Source organism: Taurulus bubalis, assembly GCF_910589615.1.
Source record: "Taurulus bubalis genome assembly, chromosome: 7".
In the NCBI taxonomy this organism is placed as follows: domain Eukaryota; kingdom Metazoa; phylum Chordata; class Actinopteri; order Perciformes; family Cottidae; genus Taurulus; species Taurulus bubalis.
In genome coordinates, this window is record NC_136595.1 from 3,690,314 (window position 1) to 3,709,284 (window position 18,971).

At 40.9% G+C, this 18,971-nt stretch overlaps 1 protein-coding gene across 1 annotated transcript in view; it reads left to right on the forward strand.

Moving 5' to 3' along the window:
* Positions 1–17,374, forward strand: part of eps15l1a (epidermal growth factor receptor pathway substrate 15-like 1a) — a gene marked incomplete at both ends in the record, with an annotated part of 51,034 nt that extends 33,660 nt beyond the window's left edge. Inside the window, 6 exons of the mRNA XM_079220998.1 lie at positions 86–222; positions 469–535; positions 3,600–3,751; positions 3,974–4,067; positions 11,266–11,474; positions 17,228–17,374. Of these exons, the coding sequence (XP_079077124.1) occupies positions 86–222; positions 469–535; positions 3,600–3,751; positions 3,974–4,067; positions 11,266–11,474; positions 17,228–17,374 (806 nt within the window). The remainder of the gene's footprint in view (positions 1–85; positions 223–468; positions 536–3,599; positions 3,752–3,973; positions 4,068–11,265; positions 11,475–17,227) is intronic.
* Between the last annotated feature and the right edge of the window lie 1,597 nt (positions 17,375–18,971).

The window sequence follows — 18,971 nt, forward strand, 5'->3', positions numbered from 1 at the left end:
TGTTCTCTGGTTACTAAAAGAGTTTAAGAAAACGCCACAGTGAGAGTCTCCGATAACTGAAGTTGTCCGTCATTTTCCGCTGCAGATCCTTTTGGAGGCGACCCGTTCAAAGAGACCGATCCGTTCAAGGCTTCGTCGGAAGATTTCTTCAAGAAGACCACAAAGATGGATCCCTTCTCCACACCAGACCCCTTCAGTAAAAGCGCCACGTTACCTTCCAAGGTACCTGTTCAAGATTGAAGACCAGAACATGGCATTTTATATGAAATTCCTTCAGATTTTAAGATGACTGCTCATTGTTTGCTTATTTGAAAGCACTAAGTCACACCCGCTGAGTTCAGGTTTTTCTTTGGGGTTCTCCGAGAATGTCTTGAGAGTTTTGGTATCACCTGTTCAGGAGTTCACTCAAAACAGTGTAAAATCGAAATGTGGGTACCATTAATTTATTCAATCTTCTTCTGCTTCCAGCAGCAAGCCAGTCACTTCACAAGCAATGACCCATTCTCTTCAAGCAACCCAAAACCCAAAGGACCTGGTATGGTAGTTTTCTGTATTCCCTCACATCCACAGTGAATATCATGGCTTTTCTTTGAAATTCAAAAGAATTAATGGAATCTGTCAATCTTTGGGCTCTCCAATATCCAACATTGCTCATTTATTTATAGCATTTTCTAGAATGTCTTAATGCAATCATAGATATTGAAGCGATAGTGACCGTGGTAAACCTTGGCACAACAGTTTAGAGAACTAGACACTTTTCCCACCCCTATTTTGGGGTTAGATTGGAGTCAGTTCTGTGACATCCTTCAGTCTGTCTCAGAGGGGTTTAGTCTGTTTTGTAGTGGCATAACCCTTGTACGAATTAATATCTGACGTCAGCTTCTCAGTCAGCTGTTTGTTCACCTTGGCAGGCGAAAAGCTCTTTCATTTCCTCCAAGATATCAATGTAGTCGGTGCAAACACGTACACGGTGTGGATCGGCCTGAATGCCTCAGTGATTGGAGGTAACTGGAGCCTGTCACCACGGCGGGGCCACTGTTTTTGCTCAGCCTGAGGTTACCATGTTGGTTTGCCTATTAAAACGATGTCTGGAGAGGGAAGGTATCCTGTTTGCTTACTCGCCTCCCGATTCAAATACAGCTACACAGCACCCACACTAGCTGTGGTGCAGTCTGGCATTTATGACACAATAATTTAAATATTTCGTACCCTAGCAGGCTTATTGTTAACTATATTTACCATCTTAGTTTAATGTGTTTAAATTAAAATGTGTCCTTTTACATCTGTAATTATGACAGTCCGCCTAGTCCTTTGTCTTTTATCAATAAATGTTTCCAAAAATGTATTTTGGCTATATTATTTTGCTCCTTTTTTCAGGAGAAATGTAACATTCAAAATCTGGCAAATATTTGTCATTATTATGTTATAAATGCTTAAAACAGTGTTTAATAACAAAAACATTAAAAAAAACATATTTGAATTGTCATCAGGTTTCTCTTCATAAACAATTGTAAATGAACATGAAGAAAACTTTTGAGATTACAAAAATGAAATTTATCCTATTTTACATTATTTCAAACAGTTGTTTTTGCGTAGAGCTGTCAGTGTCCATGTTACAGGCGTTCTAGTGATAGTTTTAGCTCCCTGAAGCAATTCCTGTCCAGCTGAAGACAGAACCCAGTCTTGCACTCCCCACACATCCAGGGAGTGCTTTTATGGAAGAGAGTACATTGTTTTCACCCCAGGCTGGCCTTCTGTCTGTTCTTTTCCCAGTGTCCTTCTTGTTTGTGGGGACAGGAAAGTGGCCGTTAGTGGGGGATTTAGGTGGGCCAGCTAGTGGCAAAACTTTCACCCCTCCCCCACAGGCAAGCTCGCAACTGTTTTTCACCATTACCGTAATGTTCAGAAGCCGTTGGAATTAAGTCAATAGCGTGAATTTTCGAAGAGTTACGGTAATTAGAATGTTCCATGTTACTTTAGGATCCGTACTAGAAGAGCTAATATCGCTTATTCCTAAAGTGCACCAGATTTCCTGGCAATCCATCTAATGCTTGTTGAGAGAATTGTTCATAGACACAAATCTCAACCTAAGCACCAAAGTAAGTAGGTTTCATTGAAAGGGAACTATTTCATATTCATATTTTTTTATAGCACAAGAAGAATTGACTTTGCGACCCGCTCCTTCATTTGGGTGCAACTCCCACTTGCTTCAAATTCCTGGGAACATTAACCTGGCTGAATTTAAAAACAAAAAGATGTTAGTCAGCTTTAGTGTCCAACATGCCGGAGTAGAAGAATAGTGGTCTCAACAATACTGGTGATTGTGGTCACTACGTGTAAATGTGCCTTTTTTTTTTATCACAATTTTATTGATTTTCTAGATATGCATGTAAAGAAAAGATGTGTACAATACATGTACATAACGATGCACATAATCATACAAAAAATGTAAAATACATAGGGGTATACCTGCATATACACACACAAATGCATATATGCACACACACACACACACACACACACACACACAGTGTTAATTACCCCCCTCCACCCTTCATACATTACAAATATTATACAAGGGAATGTATTATATTATGATACATTTACATACATTGTTGAATTTTGCTTAAAGCCGTAGACCAGCATAAAATTGTTTTTTCTTTCAGCACAGTGTATTCTAGCTATTCAGAGTTCCATGTTCACCACATCAAGATAACTAGCTAACCACTGGGGTTTTGTAAGGGTATGAGGTGGACTCCAACGCATTGCTAGCATTTCTTTTGCGGCTGTCAGGTCGGTTAGTAAGATGCGTTTTTGATGCTGTGATCATTCCAGTGCGGGAAAGTCATTTAGAAGCAGCACGGCAGGAGTGCATGGAACTACACATAGTTCAGGATCGTTGTCAAAAAGAAACGTACCATTTTCCAAAAAAGATTTACATCTTTACAAAACCAAAACATGTGCATGAAAGAGCCCACAAAGTCCTCCTGTACACAGGGTACATATTGTTGTAAAATGTAGGTGAATCTGCTGATGGTTGGGGTTTTTCGAGGTTCCAGGTATACCTTTCCAAATATAATCCCAGTCCAGCTGCACATTCTCCGTCATGTGTTCGAGGTCTTTGGCCCAGACCTGTTCAATATGTCGGGGTTTGTAAGATGATATAGAAAAGAGTGAGTTTAGTTTGGATACTAATCCCTTGGTTTGGCCTTGTGTATGCAAAATAGAATGGGTCATTCCATGGTACGCGTATGCTTTAAGTGAAGATCTTAGTTGTAGATATAGAAAAAAAGATGAGGCAGTTATGTAATAGGTAGTACGTATATCATTACATGACCTCAAACCATTCTCATTAAAGATATCTGCTAGTTTGTGTATCTTTTTGCTTGCCCATGTTGATGAAGAAAATGGGCCAGACAGTGGGTAATAGACAGTTATTAAAAATTGGGGTATCGCGATGTCATTTGAGATTTGTTTTGGTCTCTTTTTTAGCCATACACTATGTTGATAGTGCGAACGATATAATTAGTCCAAGTGAGAGTTTAGCTTGTGGAATGTAAATGTGCTTGTTGACGTGAATTCATTGTTACTTGTTTCAGACCTATTTGGCACACTGGACCCGTTCGGCAGTAGTTCGTTCAACAGCAACAGCAGCAGCAACAGCTCCGCTGGATTTGCAGACTTCAGCCTCATGTCGAAGCCCCGAGACCCTTTTGAAGGCAGGGCCAGCTGGCTGCCAGACTACCAGAAGGTACCAGAGGCCAGCACTCATCCTGAAATCACTTTTTAGGCCAGATATTACCTGTAAAATGCATAATTGGCACAAACTGTTTAGTTTTTTTAACTGATAAGTTGAAGTGTTTCCTGATGCCATCATTTCTTGAGTTGTGTCACTTCCTGCCAGATTCTAGTATATTGAAATTACAGCTGACTGCTAATCAACCACATGTTCTTCCTCTCACGCTTTCTTTAGTCGGTGTTTGTGGATGACCCTTTCAGCAGGAACAATGACACACCAGCTCTACCACCGAAGAAAAGTGTTCCCCCAAGGCCCAAACCACCCAGTGGTGAGTGTCACATAGAGGCTTTAGAATCTGTCTTAAATAACGAGGTGATCGGCTTTGAATGTCTTCTGTACGGTCTAAATCACAGGGGTGCTCCAGGATTTGTCTGACGTTGTCAAAATTAGATTTGCACACGTATAACTAAAATCTTAATAACGCACTTACTAGATGCATAACACAAAAGTCTGTACACAAATATATATATATATTTTAAATATGGGCCCTTTTTAAAATCAAAATGACAATTGTAGTTTGTAAACCAACATTCAAAGTTGGCCCCGGCTCGATGACACAAGAAGCCCATGGCCACGGTGCTCTGCATTTTGCGTCACTATATTTGTGTATTTTTTTTTTTTTTTTTAGATTTCCTGTGTCCGCCATTTTTGCAGCTTGCGATCTGTCACTTGGATGCTGCATTTGTATAAACTCCCCAACAGCAAAATATATATAAAATTCAGGCAGAGGGCAAAGCCTCTGCAGTAGACACACACTTCTAATGGGTCTGATTTGTTGGAAGTACACCAAAATGTTCAGCTCTTTCAGGAGACTTTTCCTGTTTCTAACTTTTAAACTTTTTTAATTAATACTAATACTGTGACTACTTCTGCTAATATTTATATTATTACTACTACTGCTACTACTACTACAATTACCACTACTGCTACTAATACCTATACTACTAATAATACTTGTACTACAACTGCGGGGCGACTGTGGCTCAGTGGTAAGCAGGGTCGTCCTTCATCCTCCGCTAGTCCAGGTCGACGTGTCCTTGGGCAAGACTCACGTAGGTGTGCCTACTGTGTGTGTGTGTGTGTGTGAGTGTGTGTGTGTGAGAGAGAGAGAGAGAGTGTGTGAATGTTCTAGTCCTGATGGGCAGGTGGCACCTTAGTCCCTCCCATCAGTGTGTGAATGATGTCATGTTGTGTTAACTGAACCCCACAGCCCCCCAAAATGGGTGTGATGCAGCAAAAAAAAACGGTACATCATGGCCTTACAAGTCAATATAAGTAAATTGTTCATGTTTATGACACTATTCCACAATAAATATGAACATAAACCATGACAGTGACTTGGGAGAGCACCCCCCGATTTTTGAAAATATGACTTTTCATATCGATAGCATGAAGCTACACAGGATTACCATACAGTTTTGGAATCCTTATGCCGTGTTCACACCAAAACAGTTGCGAATTTTCGCAACGCCACTTCGCCTTTATCGCAGGTGAAAAATTCGCTCTGTGGTTAATCTGTTTTTTTCACAACCATCGCTGGGGAAAGGGGGCGGGGCTTATCTCTGTGTCTTGAAAACATTTACTATTTCCTTCATCCACCAGGTAAATAACCACTAGTTCTGCTTTATACTTGTTGAGAAAGTCCCACACACGTCGGAACATCAACCACCCCCGTGTCTGGGTTCATAATATTATCCGTAGTCACACACAGCTCCGACTCCTCCAGGACGAGTGTCTGAATGAAGCCGCTTCCAGCGGTCCTTCAGCGGACCAGCAGTTTCATTCAGTAATGGCAGGACGGCGGTGATGCCGGGCGGAGCTTCTATCTCCGTGTTTGTGAAAGTATTTACTATTTCCGCCATTCAGCATTGAAATAACCACTAGTTCTGCTTTATACTTGTTGAGGAAGTCTCATAGACGTCGGAACATCAACCGCCCCCGTGTCTGGGTTCATAATATTATCCGTAGTCGCACACAGCTCGACTCCTCCAGGACGAGTGTCTGAATGAAGCCGCTTCCAGCGCTCCTTCAGCGGACCAGCAGTTTGATTCAGTAACGGCGGTGATGCTGGGCGGAGCTTCTCAACACTGATTGGCTTGAATTATTCGCTGGAGTTGAAATATTTGAACGCCGGCGGAAAAGCGGAGTTGCGAATATTCGCAACGCCGTTTCGCCTCTATCGCGACGCCCGGCGAAAAATCCGCTTTTTCGCAACCTAACGCGTCTGTGCATTGACTTAACATGTAATCTGGACGCGCAAATATTTCATAACTATTTTGGTGTGAACACGGCATCAGAGCAGGGGTGTCCAAACTTTTTTCACCGAGGGCCACAAACAGAAAAATATACGAACGCCTGGGCTGCTCGGGTGCGGTATATCGCAAAATGAATCAAATGAGGAATTATTATTATTAAGCCCGCAGGAGTCCATGCAGTGTGCTTGCTGCACAAGGCTCTCTTATCGCCACACTAGAATGAAACATAATAGGATAAAATGATGACGCAATGACATTTTGAAAAGACGTGGATTTAAACTTGGTGGTGGAGGGATGCAACTACGGTGTTTCCAGTTTTTTAAGATACAAATGCAAAGAACTCCAGAGGCTTAAGAGGGAAGTCCGACCAAACTGGAGGGCTTTGAGGAAAATGTTGGATGTAATGCTTCCAATTGTGCGGATTCCTTTACAGATGGATGTCACGATCACAAAGGATCAAAACAGTATCTTTGGGGACAGCACAACACGGCCCCTTGGGACTTGGTGCTTATAGTTCCAGAATCTCGCTTTCCAACCATAAGCTGTGGCCACGGGTGCTGCTATTACACTACTCCACACGCTTTGCTGAGTCAGTGGTTGTGGAATTGAGCTAGAGAGAAATAAGTCCGTTACAGCGTGGATGCCAGGTTTTTCTATTTATTTTCATATCATGATTGTTCACAAACTGCTGCTCTGATGTTTATGTGTAGGCACACGTGAAGGTGATGTTGTAAGAGCGATGATATGCGGTTTGCTTGGCCTGTTTGCAGACACACCCAAACTTGCTTCCTCTCGTGTGTGTGTGTGTGTGTGTGTGTGTGTGTGTGTGTGTGTGTGTGTGTGTGTGTGTGTGGTGTGTGTGTACGTGTGTACAAGGCTGACGGGTTCATAGAAGGTTAGGCTGTGTGCAGCGGCCGAATGCCAGCATTGTAACCACTGTACAAATTGTCTTAATTTATTCAATTATATTCTTTGTCTTTTAAGTACACACGTGTGTATGATATGCATGCTCTACCACTTCAAATAATGCAGGTACAATCCTGTGATAGACATTAAAATTGGATGCCACTGATGTCGTTGATTATTTTAAAACAGGGTGGAGCTCGTTTGTGGTTTCTTAAGTGTGTGTGCGCGTATGCAGTTTACCGAAAGAGAAAAAAACTGATTGCCAGGCATGCAGTTTTGCTCAGTGTGTGAAATGAACTGCTCACCCCGATCGGCCGAGGTATTTGGGTAATAGAACTAAATGAGCATGTGTGTGTTGTATGACAACGGTTTGATTGGCTCTGTGGTTTTAACACCTATACAAGCAGCATGGTGTGCTCTTAACGTTCCCACGATCCTCTGCCAGGGCAAGCTTCAACTCTCCATAATTACTGTCATTACCATGACAACTGTTGTCTTTTATGTGTAATTTTTGCACAACATCACCGACGCTGATAACCAGGACAGAATTATATAATGCATGTTCTTATTGTGTTCCTGGAAATACTCGACTGTCTAGTTTTCAGAGCATGGTTCTTTTCAGTTGATATTATTTGTCACACATACACTCTATAGGCGCTATCTAGAATCCAGAACCCCCTGCGAGAGATTCTACAGACAGCCCTTCTAGGATGTAAGGGTTCCCACTAAGACCCTCTCTGGAGGTTCTATACAGAACCGTTCCACCATCTAAGGGTGCTATCAAGAACACACCCAGGAGGTTGTATAGAGAACCCTTTTTTTCTATGGGTTTCATCTGGTACCGACCCAGGGGGTTCCACTGAGAACCATTTTATAATCCAATGGTTTCCTCTCGAACTCCAAAGGGCTGGGGCAACCCACAAAGCTCATGGTTCACTAATACAGTTTCTGGGGGGGCTGTGGTCTGGATTTTGAGCGTTCTCTATTAATATCCATGCTTTCAACTTTACTTGGAGAACTGAAGTGCTCTTAAGATGAAAAGGTTTTTTTTTAAGGGTTCATCAAAAGCAACTCTTCAGTAAAAAAACAGTTTGAAACCCTTATTTCTAATCCCAACCTGAAGAATGAATAAATAAATAAACTCAAGACTTAAAATTGGTTTTTAATTTGACATACAATTGTACATATTTTCCCCTCTTTAAGGCAATTTATGTATACACCAAGATTTCCCTAAATGTTTGGTCATGGAAATTTGGTTAAAAGTCATGAAAAAATCATGGAAATCCATTGGTCAAAATGTGTATGAACCCTGATAATTGTAAACGTATGGTTTGGGGTTGCTTTGAGGTTTGGGAAATTGTGATTGTCATTTAGCACTATTTTTATTTTTTCATTTAAAAAAAAAAAACTCTAGAGACCAAGGGATCTAGTTTTATATGCATAAATCCTGACAGAATTGCAAATTTAGCATTGTGGACTATTACCATGAATGTGAACGTGTGGTCGAAGAACATGAACAACAGAAGTTTATTTGTCTCGTTGGTAAACTGGTGAACCAACAGTTGGTAATGTGGGCAAAACCCAACCAAGTGTTTCACCAGGAAACCGTTGAGAATGCTCCGTGTGTTGTGGGATATCTCTGTTGATTTGCGTCCTCTGGCTGCTGTTTTTCGCTACGTGTTATTTCCTACACCAGCCAAGTATTTCAGCATGTGACGTTTCGTTGGAACTCGATGTGCATTGCTTTGGGGTGGGGGCGAAACTCGTGTGACTTTCAAAAGCTGGTAGCTATCTTTTGAGGTGACAGCGGCAGGGAAGAAGGGCGTGGGCACAGCTATGAAAAGAGTGTGTGTGTGTGTGTGTGTGTGTGTGTGTGTGTGTGTGTGTGTGTGTGTGTGTGTGTGTGTGAGAGATCCACAACAGATCAAATCAGATGCTGCGTTATCAATTTAGTTCACTGAGGTGAGAATTACTCATGTACGCTGCAGTGCCGAGTCATTATATCTCAGCTATCAGTGAACACATGCACTTTACTTGCTTTACTTCCTCCTCTTGAGATACGGCGAGACCTGAAGCCTTTGATATTACATGTTTTTGTTTTTCTCTCAGCACGTCTTCCTCACCACAAAGCCGAGTATTTCTCTGCTATCCCAGAAGCATCTTCTCTGTGTGTCCATATTCCCACCAATGATTTATTTTAAAAGAATGCTTTAGGAGGCTGTTCACATGTTGGGTGTGAAAACACCAGCCGTGGCGCTTTCTTCTTTTTTTTTGCGCTCCTGTCTCGCTTGCAGTCACCAAGCAACTAAAACCTGGACGCTGCGATGATGATGATAAAGTTACGGAAATTTAGCTGCGAGCCTCACTGACTAAACTAAACATAGTCAACACAAAGATAGATTGATTTCCAGCACCTAAATTCCCTCCAGACGGAAACCTCCAGTTCTGTTGCGTGAAGACGATGCGGAAGTGTCTTAAAACTTTTATTATCGCTACTGACTGTAATGGAAATTAACCTTTTCAATCTCCTTTAGAGAAAACAAATGCGATGTGAAACACTTAAATGTCCTTCAGCATTTATTAAACAGATACTTGGAATAATGAAATTGAATATACAGAGCTCTTTCACCACAGATGGTGAGGAGGTTTGACCCAGAAAAATAGTCCAGAGTTTTACACACAATTATTTTGGAAATGTTTGCCCCTCCCCCCTGCTCCTCCTTGCAGTGTCCTCCTTCCTCCCCTCACACAGCAGGCCTTGGCTGTATGTTTGGAAGATGTTTGAATGCGGCCCTGAGAGGAAAGAGTGAGGGACAGAAAGACAAACGTAGCCTAAACAATAATAAGATAAATTCTGTTATTGTCCCATTTCGATGGCGCTGATCTGACTAGGTCAAGATGAGCTGTCTCTGCTTTCAGAGTTCAGCAATATAGTTACATTTAGAAGAACATTGATACATTTCCACCACACTGCTTTTATATAAAGTTAGTCAATTGCTGGTCTTTAACATACATCTTATGTATTTTTGTGAAGGTTTAAAGGTATGTTAAAAAAGCAAAAAAGGAATTTTTTACATATTTTCATAGTCTTATTGTAACATATATTTTTACCAGTAGCAGCTCAAAACCTTATAAACCATATATATGTTACCATATATATAACATTTACTTTTTTTCTGACTGATCTTTAGTTCTTTCCATAGATTTTCTATTTGATTCCAGAGTCCCCACGTAAGCTTCAAGATTTGAAGACTTTTTGTGTGGAAGAATGGGCCCAAATCACACCTAAGCAATGCATAAGACTAGTTTCTCTATACAGGAGATGTCTTGAACCAACAAAGGCTTTTGTACAAAGTATTAAATAAATTTCAGTCAGCACATTCAATACTTTTTCCCTGTGTCATTCCATTTTATTACGCGTAACTTAATTTCTGAATTTATTTGGATGTATGGATTACTTTGGTTGTTACCGACATCTGGTGAAAATGTCAATAGCTCTTTTAGAAATATATTTACTGAGAAAAATGGTGACGTGTTCAATACTTATTTTATCCACTGTACACTACGTCACTCTTTTGCATTCCAAATATAATAACTTCCGTCATTGGTTGCAAAAAACAGCATGGCGACGGACGTAATCCAAGATGGCGACGGCAAAATCGCAGAGCTCGAGGCTTCAAAACTTATGTCTACGTCCACTTCTTATATACAGTTTTTAATTCCCTCACGGTAGCTTTACTGCTCCATTTGTCTGTTGTCCCACTGGCCGACCTTTCAACTGGATGTGATGTCGTTGGACAGAAAAGGGGAAGAGGGTGAAATAGTCCGTTGGACTGGTCATAAAGCTCCGGGTAGCCCTGCACTAAAATAATTAACATCTCCTTCATATATTTTGGATATTTACAGATGAAACAAAATATATCGGCCGGCTGTGATTGGTTGTTCCCCCGTCACATGACGTGCAGTGCGTTCTGTAGCATTCCAAAGGCTGAATATTTTTATCTTGGGGTGCAGCCCTCGTGCTATTAAAAAAAATAGGCGCTTGCACACCATTAGGGTGTCTCTCACCGTTTCCATGGACAACAATACATTTTAGGGCGCAAAAAATGCAGCATGCGAACAGATCATTAGCATTTCCGAATTTGTGTTGTTTTCTATTGGTTTGTCAGATGAGTACTCTTAACAAGTTGCTGTTTTATTCAGCAAGCATCTGTCGGTATGATTGGAAAAAACAAAACAAAAAAAAACAGATGAAAACGCTCTTCCCCTGGGACGATGCTTACCTCTTGTCTTTTATGTCTTCAGGTAAGAGCACACCAGTGAGTACGTCTGGCACAGCGGACCCTTCCAAACCATGCGACCCCTTCCAGCCATTCGGCGGCGACGCCATTGACCCGTTTCAGAGTAAAAAGGGCCTGGGAGACCCGTTCAGTGGGAAAGACCCCTTCGCCCCGCCCTCTGCATCAAGTAAAGACCCTAAAGAGCCCGCCTCAGGTTTTGCAGACTTCAGTTCTGTAAGTTGAGATGGGTGATACTGTTAAAACTGTCTGCGTAGAGCAGTGTGGCCTCGTCTAGACACCGACACTAGCACATTCACTAGTGAACTGAGCATGCGACAAGGTCACTTTTTAAGGGCTGAAAGTGCTCATGGGATATATCGGAGTAGTATGAATGCATCTCAGTCGAGACTGTAGGTCTTTAAACATGTTTATGGGGTTTGAATCTAATTACAGATTTTACAACAGTGATCTCATCTCCCTACTTGGTATCTGAATCAGTTAAGAAAGACATGTTTGTTGTTTGCATATTGAGAGTTGGGAGAAGGAGAATTCTTATTAACAAATGCAGAGGACCACAATCAGATGTCCAGATTAAGGCTGCAACTATCAATTGTTTAAATTATCAATTCAAATTTATGATGAATTACCTATTTTCTGAGACAACCAGAAAATAATCTTTTCTTTTTTTACTTTAATGCCCACAAATATATACAGTATACATTAGACAGTTAACACTGTGATTTCAGCCCTGTGTCCAAGGCAGTACGCTGCGTTCAATCCCATTTACGTAACACAGCAGCACCATTAATATTTCATATGTCGTGGTAAAGTTGAGAAAAGTACAATATAGTACAATAAGCTCACACAGCTCAGTTCACTGAGCTACAAAATTAGTGTCACAATGGAAGTACTTAATAGGGCAGGACAACACAAAAGGCAACCTCTGCTTTAGCTTCTCCCACCAGTATCTGTTCTCCATGCTAACAAGCTCCCCTGTTTGTGAACAACCCACACACATTTCACACTGTTAATACCCCATCACAGCTCTGAAACAGGGAGTTCTCACAAAAATGTGTCTCATATTCACACAATCGTGTAGGTAGAGTATTAAAGTGTGTGTGGAGGGGTTATGTGCTGGGACTATTTATTGATTAACAACAGCCTGATGCTGTGACTGCGTCTGAAATGACCTTTAATTATTAATTTATTTAAAGCTATGTAAAGTTTTTTATTTTTTTTGCCGGGAAGAATATCATACATTTGTCAGGGTTTCACAAAGACTGAGGGCTAATATCAGCAGTGCGTTGGCATAGTGGTCACAGTCTGGATCAGTAGAGATGGGTGGAGAGAATAAGGCTTCTGTCTGGCTGGTGCTACTCAGTTCAACTGTTAGTCTGATTTAATTTACATGAGACACAGCAGTATCACCGCTCAACTCCTAGCTCTTGAGTCTGTCTGCCCTGCATGACCTTTGTTTGTGTGTGTGTGTGTGTGTGTGTGTGTGTGTGTGTGTGTGTGTGTGTGTGTGTGTGTGTGTGTGTGTGTGTGTGTGTGTGTGTTACGATGTTCCTTTGATCGGTGCTTTAATTCTGTTCTTGTTCTGCATGTCTTAAGTCACTGTGGTTTGCGTTTTCTCACCACCACACTCTTAGAAATAAAGGGGCTGACAAGAACCCTGATAGGGTTTTTTGACTTGTTCTCACAGGAGAACCCTTTTTGATAATTATTTATTTATTTAATCATAATCATTTTTCAGATCGTCACACCTAGAAACCAACATAAAGGGTTGTATCTAGAACCATCTTTGAAAGGTTTCATCCGGAACCCCCAATAAACAGTTCTCCAGAGAACCCTTCTATGGTGTAGTGGGTTCTACCGAGGAACCCTTCTCTATCCCATAGATCGCTCTCCACCCTCTTTTAACAATCCTTGATTAATTATTTCTTCCACAATGGGTCCTTTATGAAAAGTATTCTTAATGGAACCCTTAGTCTTATAAAGAACACTTGGACACTCTTTATTCTAAAAGGGGGTTTTGGGATGAAAAGGGTTCTTACTGGAACCCTAAGTCTTACAAAGACCTCTTCAGAAGCCCTTCAGGAACAACCCTTTGGAATCCTTATTTTGAAGAGTACACTCTCAAGCTTCCTATATAAATATAAAGTGACCGCTTTACTGTCTATAAATTAAATAATTTTACATAAAAATTAATAAGCATGTAATTTAAAACATGCCAGCCATTCAAAGACGTCTTTTGAACCATGAAGCATTAACACAATTCTGCATTACCAGTTTAAGGTTCTTGCAGCTTTAAAAGCTTTAACTAGCTTTTGTAATAATACATGTATTTAATCAGCTGCTAAATCTAAGGCTACTCACACAAAACCATCTCATTCCAGCCATTCACTCAAACAGACATTTTATTATTTTAAGCTCATGGCCTTTAAACCGTCTAATACACTGAGATGTGGTATTCAAATTGCTTTCCAGTGGAATTGATGGGGGACAAAATCCAAAACAGACTTGATATAATGTGAACTGGTTCTTGCTGAAATTATGTGACATTTTAACATTTAGATCTAGGCTTCATTAGCAGTTTTCCCAGCAGCCCAACAACAATCTGACTAGTTACATACATTGAAATAGCTTTGATGAAACAATAATTCCATCTGCTATGAGTACAACCTTGTCCTCATGGCGTAAAGGAGGAGCCCGAGGCTTGTCCTTGAATGGCAGGATTTCTTCGGCTTCTTCATTCTGCAGTTTGATGACATCTTTTTATTTTTACTCTGCATGTCATATCTCCTGTTTAGCTGCTCCTTCCTTTTCCTCCCGGTGTTGTTTGTCCCCATGTGAAGGGATTCCCTGAACAGTCTGTTTCACCTCAGTCCATTTGTCCCACCTGTGACACTTATCGGCAACAAGTGTCTACTTCGCCTTCAGTAGCACATTAGCATCGTAAGTCATTTCAGTCAACGCTAACTAGCCTGCAGTTTGAAGCTAGCAGAATCACTTGCTAACAATATAAAAAGAGTAGCTGAAGACAGTGGACTGAGCAGAACCGGTGCAGGTGTCCCCTTCATAGTGTCTGTGTGGTGTGATGTCCTGTGCAGACGCCTAGTTCAGGGACGTCTGGTTTATAATACCTCTGTTCTGTAATCCACCTCTCTGACAGGACCGGACAAAGTCAAGGTAAGAGATTGAACAAGCAGTGAACTTCACATAAAACAATTTATAATAATAATGAGAGACCGTTAAGGCGGAAGGTTTTAGATGGGTAGGTTGAAGCATTTGTTCGATAGATGTTCCATCATGTGTGGCTGAAACAGGAAATGGAGCTCAAAGCTTTAAAGAAGTGACACATAAAGATATGTTGGCAATATATTTATAATCTCAATCTGTACGAATATGGGAAATCCCATTTCGTCCTCACTGTTGCGAGGTTACGTAAATGCTTTGGGAATCTTAAATATGGGTCTCATGAATAAGCCACGTCACAACCATCAGTCTTGTCTGAAGTTGTTCAGGTGCTTTTTTTTTAACACCGAATACATTTGTTTTGCCACTCAGAATACACTTTGTTTAAGTAAGAAGAAAAAAAGACCAGTAAAAATCCTCGATTTTCAACGTTATTCCTTGCCAATCACACAAGCACACAATGAAGGGCAACATGCTTTACATAGTGGTTGCTGGTGTCCCTCTGGCTCGTTACTGTCATCATATTATGTACCCACCCATACGATAAGGACACTAACAATATCAGGATTTTACCAAAATACACATGTAAAAAAAGACATTTCAAATGAGGATCTGTTTTTGTCTTTTTGCATGGGGCAAAACTTCCTAGTGTGTTTTTTTTTTTTTTTGTGTTTTTTTATTTTTTTTATTTTTATGTATGTATGCATACATACACACACATCTGACGGAAACTACAGAACAAAGCGCGCTCAATGCGATTAATCCCAGAAAGATGTATTATTTGTATGTATTATTTGATGTATTTATTTTTTTAATGCTTCTATATGACTGGTCATTCAATTAAATATTGTATTTATTTTCAGATGTTATAGACTATTTTATTCTAATGTAAAACAGCTTAATATCATGCTGAAGAAGAAACATTTGTCTTTAATCAGGGAACAACATAAACAGTCCGTTCAGTAGTAAGGGTCCCTGTGAGGGACAAGCCACTCCTTCTTTTGTCATGTACAGTATGTTGCTTACTTTTTTAAAGATGTATGTTAAAGACCAGCAATTGATTAAAAAAGCAATAAGTGCTTTTGATCTTGTTCAGTTCAGTTGTTCTTACTCAGTAAGAAAAGTCCAGTCTGTGTTGGCTTGAACAAGTGCACTGAAGTCTGGTTGAATGAGGTGGAGATGTGAAAGACAGCCAACAGGTATCTCAGTGGCGGCTTTGCGCATGCGCGATTAATGTTCACTCTGGATGCGGCGAGCAAGGCAGACTGAGCGCTCTGTGAGGTGGAGCGGCTCGCGGCAGCACCCACTGCTTGCGGAGGACAGAAACTGCAGAACAAAGCAAGCGATTGATCGCGATTAATCTATATATATATATATATATATATATATATATATATATATATATATATATATATATTGTGTGTGTATATATATATATATATATATATATACATACATACATACATACATACATACATACATACATAAAATGTTATCTTATAATGATCTGATGATAACGCAGGCTGGATGATTAAGATTACAGCTTTACTCCTGACTTTTCGCATTAGAGATGCGCGGGTCAGTCGCATCCACTGGCCCGTTATTAGTGCCAATCCGCCACCAACCAACCTAACCGGACCCTCAAACCGCCAACTTGATGAATTTTAGTAGCATAATTGTCAGGACTGAGGACTGAGGTCTAAGACCAGGACAGAGATTTAGCATTGCTATAGCGCGAGAGAGGGGAACAGGAAGTGGAAGAGGACGGCGGGGAAAAAGGAGAGAAAGAGATTTTGGTAAAGTTTTTCTTTTTTAAACCACTTTTAGTCTCGTCTTTGTTCGTCAATTACATAAGATGGAGTCAGTGCCGTCTCATCATCATCTCGGGGAGATGGTGAGGTTGTTGGCACACATATTTCGTCATAGTTTTCGTTAACGAAAACAACACTGGGAGGAACATGGTAGTGGTGCAACGGATCAATTCAGTTTAATTTATTTTGTATAGCCCAAAATCGCATGCCTCAGAGGGCTTTACAATCTGTACACATACATAAAACTCAAGGTTCGGATCGGATCAGCACAAAAAAGGGAGTAAATATACATTTTAGAGATCACCATCACGTTTGTTTGCCGCGGATAATAATATCCGATCATTGATGATCCATATTGGCAGATACAGATCCCTTTGTTGTTTCATTATAGCAGCTGGTCTACAAGAATCCACTGCCGCAAAAATAATTTCAACGCTCTGAAGTCAGTAAACCATCAACAAATCTAAATGTTTTCCTTTTACTTTTCTTCTTAAAAACTAACTATTCAAATGTTACGGAATTAAAAGCTTATATTTTGATTTAATTTAAAAATTAATTGTCATTAGTAGTTTTAATTATTTATTATAAGCTGTAAACAGCCGTAAACAGCTCATAATTCATCTCTAATATCTATTTATGTTGCTATGAAAACATCTTTTCAAACAACTACATTTTACGAGATAACATATGAACACATTATGATTTACCTTTGCCCAGCACTCATTTTCACTGAACAGAGCCTGACGGTATCATCCCGTAAGCGTGCAGATCCTTCTTTCATTAGCAGTGCTGCTAACATTACCAGCGTAACGTTCTCCTGTAAAACTTTATTTTATACTGATGGTTAACTATAAACTGTGTAATTAATCTGCAGTTCACATGCACACCGAACCGTTGGGGATCAATGTGAATAAAGCCATATCAGACATTTATTTAATAGTCCTCTCTCTCTGTCTCTGTCTCTGTGTGTGTGTGTAGTTTGGGAACGAGGCTCAGCAGCTGGAGTGGGCGAAGCGAGAGAGCGAGCGAGCCGAGCGCGAGCGGCTGAAGAGGCTCAGGCAGCAGGAGCAGGAAGACCTGGAGCTGGCCATCGCCCTAAGCAAGGCCGAGATGTCCAACGCATGACTTGGAACCCCGACCGCACACACACATACTCACACACACACAGCGCGTAGACAAGCTAACATGACTGACATCTAAACATGCAGACAGGAAGCAACTCACTGGACTAACTCTACCAAGTGTTCATACAAATTCTGGTCCACACACATACACAGGATCTGCACCTTCACTGATTTACATTCCCCCCAACGCAATGACTCAATGAATGGAACAGAAAGAACTTCCAGGCGAGTCTGGCCTCTGACCCTGCATTTAAATAGAGCAACTCTCCTGCTGACATGAAGAGACGGAGGACTGAAGGAGGAAAGAGGAAGAGGGGCCTGATGGAAACAAACAGATGCACTGTGTAAATGCACTAAAGTGGCTGGACAGTGATGAGACGGATCCGTTCACTGGGCCCGAGCTGATTATTGCTGGCAGAACACCTCAGCGGTTTGAATTTCTGCGTGTTGTTTTCCTCCTCCAGCTCCCCTCACACTGTGGGGGTATGGATAATGCCAGTAGCAACAAGCAGCTGCGCAGGAAAAAAACACTACAATTCAGACTGCCGGGGTGTTTTCTTAAAGGGATTTCGTTTCTTTCTGATATATAGGAGCAACGTGGTTTTATCATTGAGCTGCTGATAGTATGAGCGTTTAGTGTTGAATTTGTGTTGCTGGCATGGAAACCCTACGGATATGCGGTGATGCATAATAATTTGTTTCTAAAGAGAAGACTGGATATGACGCTCCTCAATCTCTTTTCTCATGTTTTATTTTTCTCAGGAACTTCTGTCAGCAAGCCAGACTGAGTTGAGAAGTGAAAAGCTCCATGTTTTTTTGTTTTTTTTTGTTCCCCGCTGCTTTGTGCTAAAATAGGCTTTTGATCTGATGCTGGATGAGTTGAAGCATATTTCTCCAAATATCACCTTACCCTTTTATCTGATACCACACCGGGGTGTACTATAACTAGATTAGGGATTTACGCCTCAAATCCAGATTTTGGATTGGATTATCGACCCAATTCCCAGGTTCACTATGTGGCACTTAGACTGTGGTCCATTATTCAATTGCACATTTGTTAAGGAATATGCTATGCACCTACCATCATAAACTGATATGATGAGGGCCTCGCAGCACTGCATGCATCGTTACCCATAGGTATGAGGTAATGTGCTGTAAAGAATCAGAAGACATTATACCGCTTCTTCTTACAGGCTGAGCAATACTGACCGTGTTCCTTTAAAGCCTCTATTATTTGCGGCTATCTCCCAGCCGAGATAATGAGATTGGCTGTGAACGAACGAGTGAGTGTGTGCGCGCCCACCCCTCACTGTTTTTTCTTTTGGACAGTGTGTTTGACTAACAGACCTACCAGTATACACACAGCTGAAAACTACAGACAATTTGGAGTGCATTGCTGCAGTTAGTCCATATGTTTTTAATGGGCGTCACTCTCTCCTTAACACGTAAATTGATGAAAATATAGGCTTGAATAATAAACGCTTCAGGTCCTAAAGACCCCTAGTGGGTTAATCTCACCCCTCAGAGTCCAGTGCATCTGCTTTTTCTCTTTCAGGAGAGTCTCCCTCCTCTGGCTCAGTGGCTCCTCCTGTGTGAAA